General features: G+C 43.7%; 2 protein-coding genes across 2 annotated transcripts in view; one reads left to right on the top strand and one right to left on the bottom strand.

Moving 5' to 3' along the window:
- The first annotated feature begins 1,795 nt into the window (after positions 1-1,795).
- LOC139418074 (profilin-2-like) lies at positions 1,796-9,511 on the top strand. Its single transcript, XM_071167284.1, has 3 exons — positions 1,796-2,120; positions 5,607-5,799; positions 7,626-9,511. Exons 1-3 carry the CDS (start codon positions 1,992-1,994, stop codon positions 7,721-7,723), a joined length of 420 nt encoding a protein of 139 aa, XP_071023385.1. The 5' UTR covers positions 1,796-1,991; the 3' UTR covers positions 7,724-9,511.
- A 2,896-nt stretch (positions 9,512-12,407) lies between these two features.
- LOC139418147 (E3 ubiquitin-protein ligase RNF13-like) overlaps positions 12,408-18,656 on the bottom strand; it is a 78,388-nt gene continuing 72,139 nt past the window's right edge. Inside the window, exons 9-10 of the mRNA XM_071167415.1 lie at positions 14,190-14,270; positions 12,408-13,170 (exon numbers count right to left, since the gene is read on the bottom strand). Coding sequence (XP_071023516.1) covers positions 12,812-13,170; positions 14,190-14,270 — 440 coding nt within the window. The 3' untranslated portion in view covers positions 12,408-12,811. The remainder of the gene's footprint in view (positions 13,171-14,189; positions 14,271-18,656) is intronic.

Here is an 18,656-nt window from a genome sequence, read left to right on the forward strand (position 1 = left end):
GAGCATAGCTACGACCAGAAGTTTATTTTTTGTAGCAGGTTACGAGAATTTATGCAGAAGGTTAGCATGATTAACTTGGCAGGTTAGGAGAAGGTTAGGATTGGGGTTGGCTATTTGACAACACACAGTTAAGGCAAGGTGAAACTCCACGTATTCTGGACTAAGTTATTCTACCTAGGTGAAAAGAAACTAATGCTATATTGTTATGTTCCTCTGCAGCTGTCTAGAAAAACAAAAACTTTCACATACAGTAACAATGGTTATTTCAATAAGGAAATAAGAGAAGGAAGTTGTGTGTATTTATATAACAGAGTCTGGTTTGTTGAGGAACGCTTACTTAAACCTCTTGGCCCCTTGGGAGCATCAGGCTTCCACCATGGCTCTCCACCTCAGTCTCTTCTGTGAGAAGGCGTTTGCCTCTAGCAAGGAGACCCCTAGCTTTACTCAGTGGAGCGTCTCCACTTGTTTTTTGGCCTTCCCTGCCTGAACATATTACTTAGAACCTTTGTATCAATCTGTGACAAGTGCATGAACTTTGAACTCAGCAAAACAAACCACACCTCTGAAGAAAATAGTCCCAACAGGGCAATATCATGCAAATTCTCAGGGTGCAAAGTGTTTGGATTGGATGAATTGCGCAAGGGGTAGAGTCATGGGTTATAACTCAGCCAAAAGAGAGAGAGAGGGCCAAGGGATGAATGAATCATCCTAGGTATAAAAAAATATAAAAAATATCAGAGACAATGGTCACATTCTGCCTCTCTGGGGAAGTGAAATGATGCCTACACTCAGATGATGTTCTTTTTGTAAGAACAAGTTGATGAGAACATGTGGAAAGGGTGGTCCCAGATGTGTTTGTGCTATCATCAATTTGCCATGACAACGAGAGACAACGAGTTGACATGATAGAACAAAGATCTGCGACCTGGCTAGAAAGAGGTTGCTCTGTTTACCACTTTTTTGGGGTTATATGCGACATACAGCTTCTGAGAAAATGCCAAAGATCTATTGTATCATGCTGTACCCATGCAGATGGCGATTAACAAACTGAATAAACATCTACTCCAATATGTTACACCCTGAGTAAGTTAATATGTAACCAACGGGTGTCTTTATTTTGTACGACACATTGATTGTAATAGGCGTCACACTGGTCTGACCTGCCACAAGAACTTATGCTCGTTCAATCACATGCATTAAATGTCTCCAAATATGGAGACCTCTATTTTCTAATAAAGTGGAGCTAAATAGGCTAGTTTGGGTTCTCAGACTTGTTTGTTGTAAAATAAGTAACATTGCAAACTGACTTAACTGACTAATTGTAGACTGACTAACTGTCTAATACAAAAAAAATGGACAGTTAAATGTCACTATTGCACGCTTTCAATCATACATATCTGACAAATTATCTCACAAGAATCTGACGATGATCATTGATGATGATATATGCCATCAATTGAATAGAAATTCCAATGACATACTTGGATTCATAAAGGACATCGTGGCGGGAAAAGAAGGACTATGTATGCATGTCATATGAAAAATGTAATCTGTCACTAGTCAGAAGGAGCATACTGCTTGTGTAAAATACCACATAAGATCGACATGCAAACGATAATAATTAGCAGCCTATTGACAAGTTAGTAAAATAGATACCACGCCGTACATATCATTCTTATGAACAGTTATTTTATTCATCCGCGACAACCGACGATTTGCAATAAAGTTCAGCCTAACAACGACTGTGCGGAGTGATTTATTTAAGGACTACACCCAAGCGCAACCCGTTGGCTGTGTGGCTTCTCTTTTTCTGCCCAAACCCAGAAGACAGCGGGGACGAGACGGAGCCGGGGAATTGTTGGAGACTTCAAAATCACCGAAAGAAAATACAGCTTATAGAACCATCACTGTTGCTCTAGAGTACCTGTCACATATATATATATTTAAAAAAAAATCTATATATATTTCCACATTTGAACTAATACGCAAGTATGTCCTGGCAAGGCTACGTGGATAACCTGATGGCCGATGGCAGCTGCCAGGACTCCGCCATTGTTGGTTACACGGACTCCAAATATGTCTGGGCATCGTTTCCCGGTGGTACATTTGTTAACATAACGGTAAGGACATTTTAATAATAATTAAGACTAATCTACGAACCCGGTAAATGCTGGTATTTTAGTCTGTTGTTTAAATATGGGTGTTGGGGCCCTGCCTATAAGAGGGAAAGCCCCAGACGGATCGATAAGGCAGACAGGCAGCATGTGTGTTAGCTAGTGAGTTCACTAACACATGGTATCCGGTGTTCTTCGGTACAGCTATTAGACTTTTCACATAGTTATTTTAAATATTTAGTGAATAGGTTTAGGACCACAAACTACATTTTTAAATGAGTTGTGATCTAGCAAACTAACTTAACTTTAATCAGCCGACTGACATTTTTTAAAACTAGATATCAACACATTAGCCAGGCTATTTTTGGCTTCTTTTAGCAAGGTAACTCCCCACATTTTTAAGCGTTAAAAGCGTGCGTTCAGAAACTTGTTAACACAAATGATAAATTGAAACCAGTTTCCTGTTATATTTACCCGGCAATGCGGGCTTTGGGAGGAGTGGCTGCGAAAAATGGCACAATATCTCAGGTCATCCAGATTCCAATATAATTAGGCAAAGTTGGCGGATCATTGCGCTTCATGCACAGTTAAATGTACCATTGTGGAGTTCGTAAATGCGTTTGTGAATCAGGGCCTTCGCTGCAATGCTGCCGCCCCTTTTAATTTCCCAAGATGGCGCCTGCTTTCATTCATTTGTACCCTTCCAGTCTACGCAAGTAATCGTATGGAAACTTAAATGTATATGCACCATCTCGAAGCACATTGGTCGTTGTACAATAATCTACCATACAATTAGTTTGGACGTTTATTAAGTTAACGTATTGCATCCCTCTTGGTCATTCATTAACCCTCCATTTTGTTAGTTAGCAAGCATGGAAATGAACTATTTAGCAAAGATTGCTTGTGTTGTCAATTTCCAGATTGCAGCGTTTAAATTCGCTCGCGCGGCAGGGCATTTCTTCTGTAGTTTCCGTCAGGCTCGTAGTTGGATACATGCTAGATTGATAAAACATGTTTTTTAGCTACCAAACGTTGACTATCTTTCTAGCTAGGATGGGACTGCGGCAGGATGTATGATACCACACTACAATTGAAATTGCGGGTCCTGTATCGATATCCGTGTGTTAATGGGGGTTAATTTTCAGTGAGCTGCTTCCTTGTCACTATTCTAGTTAGCCGCTTTGCTAAGCTATGGCTAGACAGTTAATCATTAGCTGTTTTGTACCCTGGGCACATTCTCATGGATGTGAAATGAACGAGTTGGCACTTGCTCTGTTAGTCTTATGGTCAAATGTTACAGGTTGTAGGCAAGCTGTCAACAGTCAAGTTGTCCTACTGTATATTGCCTCTGTGGACAGCGTTGCTCTGGTTTCAGCTAACCTCAAGGCCGTCATTGTAAATAAGAATTTGTTCTTAACTCACTTGCCTAGTTGAATAAATAAAATGAAAAAAACTATAGTGTTTTAGACTGACTTATAGGAGGAGGCCAGCTAGGGCTAGTCTAATATCCTAAAATTCGATTTATCAAACATACAAATCTAGAGGTCGACCATTATGATTTTTCGATACCTATTATCGGAGGACCATAAAAGCCGATCGCGATTAATCGGACAATTTTTTAAATTTGTAATAATGACAATTACAACAATACTGAATTAACACTTATTTTAACTTAATATAATACATCAATAAAATCAATTTAGCCTCAAGTCAATAATGAAACATGTTCAATTTGGTTTAAATAATGCACAAACAAAGTGTTGGAGAAGAAAGTAAAAGTGCAATATGTGCCATGTAAGAAAGCTAACGTTTCAGTTCCTTGCTCAGAACATGAGAACATATGAAAGCTGGTGGTTCCTTTTAACATGAGTCTTCAATATTCCCAGGTAAGAAGTTTTAGGTTGTAGTTATTATAGGACTATTTCCCTCTATCATATGTATTTCATTAACCTTTGACTTTTGGATGTTCTTATAGGTACTTTAGTATTGCCAGTGTAACAGTATAGTTTTCGTCCCTCTCCTCGCTCGAACCAGCAACACAACGACAATTAGCACGTGCTAACTTGCTAGCCATTTCTCTTTGGTTATACGAGCCTCATCTCGGGAGTTGATAGGCTTGAAGTCATAAACAGCGCAATGCTTGACGCACAACGAAGAGCTGCTGGCAAAACGCACGAAAGTGCTGTTTGAATGAATGTTTACGCGCCTGATTCTGCCTTCCATCGCCCAGTCAGATACTTGTATGCTTGTATGCTCAGTCAGATTATATGCAACGCAGGACACGCTAGATAATATCTAGTAATATCATCAACCATGTGTAGTTAACTAGTGGTTATGATTGATAAACTTATTTTATAAAAAATTAATGCCAGCTAGTGACTTTTACCTTGGTTTACTGCATTTGCATAACAGGCAGCCTCCTTGTGGAGTGCAACAAGAAAGAGGCAGGTCGTTATTGCGTTGGTCTAGTTAACTGTACGTTTGCAAGATTGGATCCCCCGAGCTGACACTGTGAAAATCTGTCGTTCTGCCCCTGAACAAGGCAGTTAACCCACTGTTCCTAGGCTGTCATTGAAGATAAGCATGTGTTCTTAACTGACTTGCCTAGTTAAATAAAGGTGTAAAAAAAATCGGCGCCCAAAAATACCGATTTGCGATTGTTATGAGAACTTGGCCCTAATTAATCGGCAGACCTCTATACAAAACAAAGGGGTGGTATAGTCTTAACAGTTAGTAGGTAGGTAGGTAGCCTGGCAGGTAGGAGTGTTGGGCCAGTAACTGAAAGGTTGCTGGGTTGAATCCCTGAGCTGACAGTAAAAATCTGCCATTCTACCCATGAGCATTGTAGTTAACCGACTGTTCCTCAACCCCCGAAGACGTGGATGTCGATTATGGCAGCCCCCCACACCTCTGATTCAGAGAGGACGTTGTGTGTTGGGTTAAATGCGGAAGACACACTTAAGTTGTTGAATGCATTGTTGACTAGGTATCCCCCTTTCCCTTAGTACTGTATTAGCGATGAAATCTAATTGGTCTTTTTCCAGCTAGAGCTACTTACTAGCTGTGCCAAGGTATGGTCTACTGAGAGTGCATAAATATTCAACAAACTACATGAGGAGTCTGGACATTGTCCTATCAGAGCTGAGTGAGATGGTTACGCTGTATCAATCTCTAGCACAAGGTACCCTGAACAAATCATTTGGCCTGTTTATTTGTGCCTGGTAGGATAAATGTGACCTGCAATACTTATGAAATGAACTGGACAACAGCGACTCCAAACATTTCCTAATGTATTTCCAAAGTCAGACTGCATTTGACTGCCAAATAAATGCTCTCAGGAACTTTGCGTATTTAGCTGGAGAGTCCTGCTATTTTAGACGGTGTATTTGCAGAAAATAAGGCTGTAACATTGGCCCTCATCTTATTGGTAGTGGAATATTATTTTTTTTATGAAAAATGAATGGCTTTCAAACTTTTCATGGTCATCCGTAGGTTGAAGAAATCGACATCATCATAGGAAAGGACCGAGAAGCCTTCTTCTGCGGTGGGCTGACCCTAGGCCAAAAGAAATGCTCCGTCATCAGAGACAGCCTCCACGCCGACGGGGACTGGACAATGGACATCAGGACAAAGAGTCAAGGAGGAGAGCCCACATATAACGTTTCCATAGGCAAAGCCGGCAAAGGTAGTGTCCATCCCGTTTTCTTCACTGCTCACTCAAACATTAAACGCTGTAGTTTGCCGTGCATGTACAATATACTGGTATTCACTTAAGGTTCATGCAGTATAATGGTTTTTAACTTGTCCAGGGATGGTTAAATTTCAAGTCTTTTTTTTTTTTTTTTTCAGGTCAAGAAAGCCAATCAAGTAGAAATGTCAAATAAGTGTTAGTTTTGTATCAGATCTGATTCGAGCACACTGATTTAACTGCTAGCCAGTCAAATTATCCACCAATTCCATGTTGATCTGCCCAATTTTGAAGGCGAGATGGTCATTTTGAAAAACAATATGCCTGTGAGTTGGGCCTTTTCCCGGTCTCTATTCTCCCACGCCCCCTAGCAGGATTAAGTCCATAACTCCCCCGTCACGAAATGCACAGGTGGGAGGTTTTCTGTCGCTGGGCAACCTTTCTCTTTTGGTTTCGGGCTTTCCTCCTGATAAGACTCCCTTATCCCTCTAATTGACGCACCTTTCTCCTCACATCAAGTTGCCCCCCCCCCCCCCCCCATCACATGGTAAGCCTAGTCCTCTTCAGATAGTGGTACTGAAGGAATTTGCTTCTGTTCATATATATATTGAGGTACTGCAAGCATGCTGTATTGCGTTAATATAGGTGGTAGTGAGTTAAAGCATTCCCTTTCTCATTCCTCCTTACTGCTGGCATGCCATGTAGACTCGGTTCTGGCATGCCATGTAGACTCGGGTCTGGCGTGCCATGTAGACTCGGTTCTGGAGTGCCATGTAGACTCGGTTCTGGCGTGCCATGTAGACTCGGTTCTGGCGTGCCATGTAGACTCGGTTCTGGCGTGCCATGTAGACTCGGTTCTGGCGTGCCATGTAGACTCGGTTCTGGCGTGCCATGTAGACTCGGTTCTGGCGTGCCATGTAGACTCGGTTCTGGCGTGCCATGTAGACTCGGTTCTGGCGTGCCATGTAGAGGATAAAGGAATGGCTTTAGACCAGGGCATTTTCTTTCTAATTTACAAAATTTGTCATTGCTGCCCCCCCCCCCCCCCCCCCCCATTTTGTTTTTATAATACTCTTCCTCGGTTTAGAAACTGAGCCATTTGTGGTCGTTGCTTACTGCAGTTAATGTCAAGGCTTCCAAATGGGTAAAGACACCATTTATGGACGTTGTTAACATAAGGGAATGATTCAGACATTCCACTTATTAGTTCAGAAGAGTAGGAAGGTTAATGTTAGCGTACAGTAAAGTAGGCTAATGGACTTGTTTGGAATCGTCAGCGCTATTGCATCATTTTAGTGACCGTGTTTTTCTCCCCCCCCCCCCCCCCCCGTCCCGTCCAAGGCCAGAAGCTTTTAATAAAGTGAATGCTTGTATATTGGCTATGGGTGGGAGCCTCTTCCTGTCTTCCTTCACACTATAACCACCTGCTTCCTTTGATTGGACTTTTCTTGAACCTTAAAAAAAAATATATAAAAAAAATAAAGAATTTAACGATCTTCCATCTTCACATTCTCTAAATGTTCCTATTTTTTTTTTCAGTCTTGGATCTTATAATGGGCAAAGAAGGGGTCCATGGAGGTGGCTTGAATAATGTGTAATGGCTAAATATTTCAGTGATTCGGGGTTCTAGTCTTGACTTAGCCTTAGTGTTGTAGTTGAGGGGAAAGTCGTTATTTTCAAGCAGTCCTATTTAAAATGTCCTGGAAGGGTTAGTAGCAGTACAGGGTCACATGGTCAAGACCCTGACATCAACAATGTAGCCCCCCCCCCCTCAATACATCTGTTCATTTCTGCTCTTGTCTCCCCCCCTTTGTGTACTTCAGCGTTGGTTTTAGTCATGGGAAAGGAAGGTGTCCATGGAGGACAGCTCAACAAGAAAGCGTATACAATGGCCGAGTACCTGAGGAAGTCTGGATACTAAAGCAGCATCGGCCCAGCCACCTAGCAGCTCACCCATAACACACACTTCCAGTTTTAGTTTGTAGTTGCTTACTTTTTTCCCCAGACCCTCCTTTTGTCCCCCCCCCCCCCCCCCTTTTTTGGGGGGGGGGTTTGATTCCCCTTTTCTCTTGTTCTTTCCCAGTCATCTTGAAGCATTCACACTGTGTGTACTCAATCCCATTCTAGCACTGTTGCACCATAGTAAAAAAAAAAATGAGCATGTTAACAGGACATTGTGACAAATCTATACTTGTTAAAAAAAACAAAACTTAAAAAAAAACAACTTTGCACCATTCTGGCCAATGCTCAGTGGGGGGAAAAAACAAACATAATAAAGTGAAGGAAACCTAAAATTGATGAACTGAGATTTCGTGTGATGGTGCCCCGGAAGTTCACTCTTGAGCAGCCGATGCCTTTGGAGCACTTGAGCTGTAACCAAGCTCATTGTCTTCCTTTTCTAGAGCATGTTTTTTTTTTTTTGGGGGGGGGGCGCGCATGCATATCTTCGAGGCTACTGAAATACTGTTGTTCCCTCTGCCCCCTCCCTGTAACTCCTGCCAAATATCTGTAGCTCCTTCCCCCTCTTCCTGTTTGTCCATAGGTGACACTACATCAGTACACGGGAGGAACACTCCATTAACCAATCACTACACCCTAACGTCCCCTGTATCTCCCTCTCTGAGCCACACTACTCTACCGGATTGGGGGGGGGTTGTGCTTCAATGCAGTCATGGCAGGCTTATCAGTTCTGGTATTGATTGAGTCAGAAGGCAAAACCGACATGGTTGATGCAGGCAGAATCTCTTCCATGTCCTCTTCATGACTACATGAACCCCATCATGGACATTCCATCGTTACAATGGCTCAGACACTTAAAACTGTTTGCCAGCTCCTGTAATGCATTTCCTTTATTTTGTTTATTTTTTAAAGGCTGCCATTTTGGACAGTAGATACATCCAGTTTGACATTTTCATAGGACCAATTTTAGTGACAGCTTTGGGTATATATATACAATTGCTCTAAATCATTGTGAAGGATGCCTTCTAGACTCATCTTTCCCGCTGAAGGCAAAACAACACTAATGTAAAACCACATCTTTCTGTTGAAGGCACAAGGGAGGGAGGGTTTGCGGTGGATGAAATCGAGCGGTCATAATTTGACAACTTCCGATTTTTTTTTTTTATTAAAAGAAATGAATTACTGCATTTCTAAACCCATGCTGTGTGAAGAAACGACTGTGGAATAAATGGCCTTGTACTCGTGTTCAACTAAGATATGGTATCAAACTTTCTTTTCAAGCTCTGTACTTAAACGTAATGTCCAATTTTGAAAAGAACTTACACAAAAAAAAAGAATATATATAAAGTAGAAATTACACAATTGAAATGGGAGACGGGATTGGTTGGAATAAAAACTCTTTTGATTGTCTTGTGGAAACTTGTATACCAAAGCTGTGTATCCTGTACCATAATGTCGAAACATCAATTTCTAATGTATGATGGATTTTTAACAGCTGCCCAGGAAGGAGTCATTTCATTGGCACTTTTTTTGTTTTTTGCATCAGTGCCAATGTTCAGGCCTTGTGGGGTGTGTGTGTGTGTGTGTGTGTGTGTACTAATTAAAACCTTCATTTGCTGACTTTCCTGACACTTCTTTTCTTACACTTGGGATAGTCTCTTTAACACTTCATATGCATAAACCAAGAAATGCCATAAATTAATTTATCACCTTGTTTACAGACAGATCAAATAAATAAATTCCAACCAGATTGCTTTTGTACTTGTTTTTTTCCCAGTTGAACTGTACCCTCTTTTCGGCGGCGGGGGGACCTTTGCTCCGGGGAAAATGATTTTTGAGCCAGAGCAGCAGTTTTCAGAAGGCTGTATGTAATTGGTCAGGTGTTTTAAAAAAAAAACAATTTTTTTTAACCATCCTAGCCTGGAGCTCAATAGTTCAACTGAGATGCTCTTTGTTAACCCCACCCTGAAAATGAAGTTATGTGGCCATCAGCTGCAAAGCACGGTAACTGTTAGTATCTTTTGACTCTGGGTGTTTCATGTGTTTTTTTTTTATTTATATTGGCTAGACTAAACTGAAGCTTTCGTCTGACCTTTTTGTATCAGCATAGAATTAGTGTAGCAATGTATACCCATTGAACATGGTTTTGAAGCTAGGCACAGGCTGCGACGCAATCCGACTGCGGGTTTTAAAGTCATTGTGATCTCTGCGAAAGAGGGGGGTACATTGCCTTTTCAAAGACTCATTATACCAACCTGTGGTTGGGTATAGATGGCATCCTATATATATTACAACTTTTACAAATATTTTTCCCAACCACATAGTTCCCTATATATATATATATATATATTTTTTTTTTGTAGACTTGATATTTACTTAATGTGTTTCTGATCAAAGTAACCAAACTAGGAATATAGAGTCCAAGTTGTTGCAGTGACATTACATGTGATTCGACTTAAGTCTCCCATCTTAAATACAGCTTTCTCATAAAGAGTGTAGTCCAATGCTTGGCAAGTATCAGACCATTGGAACAGGCTTTTCCCCCTCGTAACCTGCATCAATTGGACACAATACAACTTACAGCTGATGTCATGGGGAGAGATCTAGGCCACCATGTAGCCTGTTACCTACAGGTCTGATCCAAGAGACGGGGTTTCAGAAACCATTGTCCTGGCTGCAGTGTGTGCTGTAACATAGGTGATTTCAATGGTTTACTGATCCTCTCTCAATACCTGTCCTGATCAATCATTGCAATTCTGTACAACCTTAGCCCTGTTTATACCTAGTGCAAACGTGAGGTACTTTGTCCTGGTCTTGTCTACATTCTGATTGTATACACATGGTATTAAAAATGTCCACTGTCTGCACTGTGACTAGATTTCCTGGGCTCTTTTAATGCACATTTTAACAGCTATTCTTTCAATATAAGACCCATTAATCTGTCACTGGTGCCACCTGTCAATGATTAGAGGGTGGATTAATAAATGATTGATCTGTCTACACTTGTAAGATAGTCAAACATGCATCGTGTCTGGATAACTGCTCGAGGTGTTCAGAATGATCTGCTCACACTGTATTTGTCAATGTGGGTACAAACAGAATTTGGACAAGATCAGGACAAAGGATCCAGGGGAAGATCCCTGGAAAAAGTGAGAACCAGGGGAAGAACAGGACTCAACACAATCACTGAGGTTGTGTGCCATAATTATAACTCTTGAACTGAATGGAGGGCATCCAGCATTCTGTAGATGTTACAAATGTTTTAGTTTATTGAAGTGAAATTAGATTGAATGTAGACAGTGGTAAGACATATCAAATAAAAAGGAAAGGCAACAAGGACTTAACATAAAACAACTTCATGTTAGGGGAAAAATATATATAAACACAACATGCAACAATTTCAAAGATTTTACTGACTTGGTTCATATGTAAAATTGAAATAAATTCATTAGGCCCTAATCTATGGATTTCACATGGCCGGGCTCAGCCAATCGGAATGAGTTTTTCCTCTTCAAAAGGGCTTTACTCCTTGGCAACCCTAACCCCCCCCCCCCCCCCCCCACAGGTGAAGAAGTCAGATGTGGAGGTCCTGGGCTGGCGTCGTCTGTGGTTGTGAGGCCGGATGGACGTACTGCAAAATTCTCTAAAAATGAAGTTGGAGGCAGCTTTTTGTAGAGAAATTAACATTGAAGTGTCTTGCAACAGCTCTGGTGGACATTCCAATGGCACGCTATCTCAAAACATGTGGCATTGTGTTGTGACAAAACTGCACATTTTAGAGTGGCCTTTTATTGTCCTCAGATAACGTGTAATGATCATCCTGTTTAATCATCTTCTTGATAAGCCACACCTGTCAGGTGGGTTATTTTGGCAGAGGAGAAATGCTCACTAACAGGTATGTCAACAAATGTGCACAGAACAAGATTTTTTTGTGTGCGTGTGTATATGAAATATTTCTGGGCTTTGTTTATTTCAGCTCATGAAACATGGGATCAACACTTTACATGTTGCGTTTATATTTTAGTTCTGTATACTTGAACTACCTACTTACAGTATTAAAATGATATGACACCAAATACATGTTGCAAGACCTATCCACCAATTATGTCTTGTATTTCAGGGAAATGATCTCTCTGGTATGTCTAGATTAAGCCAACAGGCTGCTTGTAGCGGTGTAGACGTGGGTATTATCTGAACAGAACGGTCTCCCCACCCCCATTCTGCTTGTATTACATATGACTTCTGAGAGGAAACGCATAACATTGGGCAAACAAACAAACAAACAACTTCCTTTGGCTGAATGCAGCACCACAAACAGGTTGTTTTCATTTTTTGCCTTTTTGCCTTATCAACGTACCAGATCAGTCGCATCCAAATCGTACTCTATGACCCCATTATCTCTGGCACGAGACCGATTGACAAAACCCTGTTCCCATGGCCTCGTTTCTATATAGTCCTTATGGGAAAGATCAGTTCAATCAATTTATAAAAGGCTGCTGAATACTGCTTGATATTTCTATACAAGCAGTAAGAATATATACAATATTAGAACTCCTCACCTTCTGATACAGAGGCATAAAGATATGCAGGCTACCAAAATAATGTTTTAACATGTTACGGATGGTGATCTATACATTTTTTTACACACACACACACAACGCATTCCTTCGTAGGTGGTGTCGAGCCCTTTCTCACAGTGATGAGTGTAACCGCAGTCGGAGGATGTCTCCGGTGTTCTACCACCCCGTACAGACTTAACTACAGTGAAGTCTACTGCAATGTTCCTGTGAAATCTATGTCGTCGGTTAGCCCAAAAACACGCGATGACACTGCTCAGTAAATCAGGTTAAACATACAACAAACAGATTATTATGGTGATTTGCATTCTAAACTTAAAGAGGGAGATAAAACTAATTTTTATTTAATCGGGGACTTCCAAATTAAACACACAGTCTCGGGTGAGTCTCCAGCGTGAGTCTCTGCTGCTGCAAGCCTGTAGGGTGAGTGGGGAGGGAGAGGCGGGGGGAAACCGGGTGACCTGTCCGTCAACTCAGGCCAACCAATCAGGCGCGTCATGGTCATCGGGACGAGGCTCCTGCAGCTGGACCACCACCGTCTCAGTCTCCACGGTGACGTCCTCCTCCTCGCTGTCGTCGCTGGTGTCTTCGTACTCCGAGGACTCCTGATCGGGCTCGGAGCGAGAGGCCCCTGACGTGGCGCCGAAGCCGTGGCCGCTGGCGGAGGCCAGGGAGCGCAACAGTGGAGTGCTCTCAGACACCTCGTTCTCCTCGGTCCCGCTGTCGTCCTCCGAGTCCGAGTCGCCTGCGGAGGGGACCACCTTCTGCTTGCACACGGGACATGTCTTCTTGGTCTTGGTTAGCCAGGGGTCCACGCATTTGCTGTGGTAAGCTACAGGGAGGGAGAGGAGAAACGACCCAGGTCATTACAATCAGAGGCAGCATCATGGAGGTGTTTTTCCCTGGATACAGATCACTAGGGTTGGAAATCACAAGGTAATCCTGAGTTCAAATGTAAATCGGTTCATTTCCTCCCAATAAGTCATGAATTAATTCAAGTTCACAAAACTCAAAATACGGATGTGACATTGAATTCTATTCAAGACGTTCCCTAAAGCTGAGCAGCGCCCGATGTCCAGGAGCCTAGTGTGGTTTATTTAGAGCTTCGACCAGCCTCCTATTAGAAGCAGCAAAGTGAGCCGGAGCCAAATGGATGATTTTCTGGGATGATGAAGGTTCCAGGACCAGCACGGGGTGTTCCCACTGAGATATCACGTTCACATGACCTAGTGGGTGTGTCTGTTGGAGGTAGAGGACAGTTGGTTGTATGTGTTGGGGGGGGGCAGTAGGTTGTTGGGGGGGGGTAGACGACAGTAGGTTGTTGGGGGTAGAGGACAGTAGGTTGTTGGGTGTAGAAGACAGTAGGTTGTTGGGTGTAGAAGACAGTAGGTTGTTGGGGGGGGTAGAGGACAGTAGGTTGTTGGGGGGGTAGAGGACAATAGGTTGTTGGGGGGGGGGGGGGGGGGTAGAGGACAGTAGGTTGTTGGGGGTGTGTGTTGGGGGGAGGGTAGAGGACAGTAGGTTGTTGGGGGTAGAGGGCAGCAGGTTGTTGGGTGTATGTGTTGGGGGGGTAGAGGGCAGTAGTGTGCTGGGGGTGTGTGTTGGGGGGGTAGAGGGCAGCAGGTTGTTGGGGGTAGAGGGCATCAGATTGTTGGGTGTATGTGTTGGGGGGGTAGAGGGCAGCAGGTTGTTGGGTGTATGTGTTGGGGGGGTAGAGGACAGTAGTGTGTTGGGTGTATGTGTTGGGGGGATAGAGGACAGTAGTGTGTTGGATGTATGTGTTGGGGGGGTAGAGGACAGTAGTGTGCTGGGTGTGTGTGTTGGGGGGGGGGCATGGCAGGTCAGGCTCACCGTGGGAGCAGGGAAGAACCCGGAGCTTGTCTCCATCCTCATACTCGTCGAGGCAGATGGCGCAGACATCGTACACGTCGCCTGGGGGAAAAACACAAAGCTCAATGCAGGACGAACAGAAACATCCTCCTAATAAAGACATTGTGTTGCCTGCATTTATTTAAATGACGAGCTGAGTCAGACTACTGACCACTGACTCATTCCCCTACATTCTCACACTGGTCATTCCCCTACATTCTCACACTGGTCATTCCCCTACATTCTCACACTGGTCATTCCTCTACATTCTCACACAGGTCATTCCTCTACATTCTCACACCACACTGGTCATTCCCCTACATTCTCACACTGGTCATTCCCCTACATTCTCACACTGGTCATTCCTCTACATTCTCACACTGGTCATTCCCCTACATTGTCACACTGGTCATTCCTCTACATTCTCACACCACATTGGTCATTCCCCTACATTCTCACACAGGTCATTCCCCTACATTCTCACACTGGTCATTCCTCTACATTCTCACACAGGTCATTCCCCTACATTCTCACACTGGTCATTCCCCTACATTCTCACACCACACTGGTCATTCCTCTACATTCTCACACCACACTGGTCATTCCCCTACATTCTCACACTGGTCATTCCTCTACATTCTCACACTGGTCATTCCCCTACATTCTCACACTGGTCATTCCCCTACATTCTCACACTGGTCATTCCCCTACATTCTCACACTGGTCATTCCCCTACATTCTCACACTGGTCATTCCTCTACATTCTCACACTGGTCATTCCCCTACATTCTCACACCACACTGGTCATTCCCCTACATTCTCACACCACACTGGTCATTCCCCTACATTTTCACACTGGTCATTCCCCTACATTCTCACACTGGTCATTCCCCTACATTCTCACACCACACTGGTCATTCCCCTACATTCTCACACTGGTAATTCCCCTACATTCTCACACTGGTCATTCCCCTACATTCTCACACCACACTGGTCATTCCCCTACATTCTCACACTGGTCATTCCTCTACATTCTCACACCACACTGGTCATTCCTCTACATTCTCACACCACACTGGTCATTCCTCTACATTCTCACACCACACTGGTCATTCCTCTACATTCTCACACCACACTGGTCATTCCCCTACATTCACACACTGGTCATTCCTCTACATTCTCACACTGGTCATTCCCCTACATTCTCACACTGGTCATTCCTCTACATTCTCACACCACACTGGTCATTCCTCTACATTCTCACACTGGTCATTCCCCTACATTCTCACACTGGTCATTCCCCTACATTCTCACACTGGTCATTCCTCTACATTCTCACACTGGTCATTCCCCTACATTCTCACACTGGTCATTCCCCTACATTCTCACACCACACTGGTCATTCCCCTACATTCTCACACCACACTGGTCATTCCTCTACATTCTCACACTGGTCATTCCTCTACATTCTCACACTGGTCATTCCTCTACATTCTCACACTGGTCATTCCCCTACATTCTCACACTGGTCATTCCCCTACATTCTCACACTGGTCATTCCCCTACATTCGCACACCACACTGGTCATTCCCCTACATTCTCACACCACACTCGTCATTCCCCTACATTCTCACACTGGTCATTCCTCTACATTCTCACACCACACTGGTCATTCCTCTACATTCTCACACCACACTGGTCATTCCTCTACATTCTCACACCACACTGGTCATTCCTCTACATTCTCACACCACACTGGTCATTCCTCTACATTCTCACACCACACTGGTCATTCCCCTACATTCTCACACTGGTCATTCCTCTACATTCTCACACTGGTCATTACCCTACATTCTCACACTGGTCATTCCCCTACATTCTCACACTGGTCATTCCTCTACATTCTCACACAGGTCATTCCTCTACATTCTCACACCACACTGGTCATTCCCCTACATTCTCACACTGGTCATTCCCCTACATTCTCACACTGGTCATTCCTCTACATTCTCACACTGGTCATTCCCCTACATTCTCACACTGGTCATTCCTCTACATTCTCACACCACACTGGTCATTCCCCTACATTCTCACACAGGTCATTCCCCTACATTCTCACACTGGTCATTCCCCTACATTCTCACACCACACTGGTCATTCCTCTACATTCTCACACCACACTGGTCATTCCCTTACATTCTCACACTGGTCATTCCTCTACATTCTCACACTGGTCATTCCCCTACATTCTCACACTGGTCATTCCCCTACATTCTCACACTGGTCATTCCCCTACATTCTCACACTGGTCATTCCCCTACATTCTCACACTGGTCATTCCTCTACATTCTCACACTGGTCATTCCCCTACATTCTCACACCACACTGGTCATTCCCCTACATTCTCACACCACACTGGTCATTCCCCTACATTTTCACACTGGTCATTCCCCTACATTCTCACACTGGTCATTCCCCTACATTCTCACACCACACTGGTCATTCCCCTACATTCTCACACTGGTAATTCCCCTACATTCTCACACTGGTCATTCCCCTACATTCTCACACCACACTGGTCATTCCCCTACATTCTCACACTGGTCATTCCTCTACATTCTCACACCACACTGGTCATTCCTCTACATTCTCACACCACACTGGTCATTCCTCTACATTCTCACACCACACTGGTCATTCCTCTACATTCTCACACCACACTGGTCATTCCCCTACATTCACACACTGGTCATTCCTCTACATTCTCACACTGGTCATTCCCCTACATTCTCACACTGGTCATTCCTCTACATTCTCACACCACACTGGTCATTCCTCTACATTCTCACACTGGTCATTCCCCTACATTCTCACACTGGTCATTCCCCTACATTCTCACACTGGTCATTCCCCTACATTCTCACACTGGTCATTCCCCTACATTCTCACACTGGTCATTCCTCTACATTCTCACACTGGTCATTCCCCTACATTCTCACACTGGTCATTCCCCTACATTCTCACACCACACTGGTCATTCCCCTACATTCTCACACCACACTGGTCATTCCTCTACATTCTCACACTGGTCATTCCTCTACATTCTCACACTGGTCATTCCTCTACATTCTCACACTGGTCATTCCCCTACATTCTCACACTGGTCATTCCCCTACATTCTCACACTGGTCATTCCCCTACATTCTCACACCACACTGGTCATTCCCCTACATTCTCACACTGGTCATTCCTCTACATTCTCACACCACACTGGTCATTCCTCTACATTCTCACACCACACTGGTCATTCCTCTACATTCTCACACCACACTGGTCATTCCTCTACATTCTCACACCACACTGGTCATTCCTCTACATTCTCACACCACACTGGTCATTCCTCTACATTCTCACACCACACTGGTCATTCCCCTACATTCTCACACTGGTCATTCCTCTACATTCTCACACTGGTCATTCCCCTACATTCTCACACTGGTCATTCCTCTACATTCTCACACCACACTGGTCATTCCTCTACATTCTCACACTGGTCATTCCCCTACATTCTCACACTGGTCATTCCCCTACATTCTCACACTGGTCATTCCTCTACATTCTCACACCACACTGGTCATTCCTCTACATTCTCACACCACACTGGTCATTCCTCTACATTCTCACACCACACTGGTCATTCCTCTACATTCTCACACCACACTGGTCATTCCCCTACATTCACACACTTGTCATTCCTCTACATTCTCACACTGGTCATTCCCCTACATTCTCACACTGGTCATTCCTCTACATTCTCACACCACACTGGTCATTCCCCTACATTCTCACACTGGTCATTCCCCTACATTCTCACACTGGTCATTCCCCTACATTCTCACACTGGTCATTCCCCTACATTCTCACACTGGTCATTCCCCTACATTCTCACACTGGTCATTCCTCTACATTCTCACACTGGTCATTCCCCTACATTCTCACACTGGTCATTCCCCTACATTCTCACACTGGTCATTCCCCTATATTCTCACACCACACTGGTCATTCCCCTACATTCTCACACCACACTGGTCATTCCTCTACATTCTCACACTGGTCATTCCTCTACATTCTCACACTGGTCATTCCTCTACATTCTCACACTGGTCATTCCCCTACATTCTCACACTGGTCATTCCCCTACATTCTCACACTGGTCATTCCCCTACATTCTCACACCACACTGGTCATTCCCCTACATTCTCACACCACACTGGTCATTCCCCTACATTCTCACACTGGTCATTCCTCTACATTCTCACACCACACTGGTCATTCCTCTACATTCTCACACCACACTGGTCATTCCTCTACATTCTCACACCACACTGGTCATTCCTCTACATTCTCACACCACACTGGTCATTCCTCTACATTCTCACACCACACTGG

This window comes from Oncorhynchus clarkii, chromosome 1 (genome assembly GCF_045791955.1).
Source record: "Oncorhynchus clarkii lewisi isolate Uvic-CL-2024 chromosome 1, UVic_Ocla_1.0, whole genome shotgun sequence".
Lineage (NCBI taxonomy): Eukaryota > Metazoa > Chordata > Actinopteri > Salmoniformes > Salmonidae > Oncorhynchus > Oncorhynchus clarkii.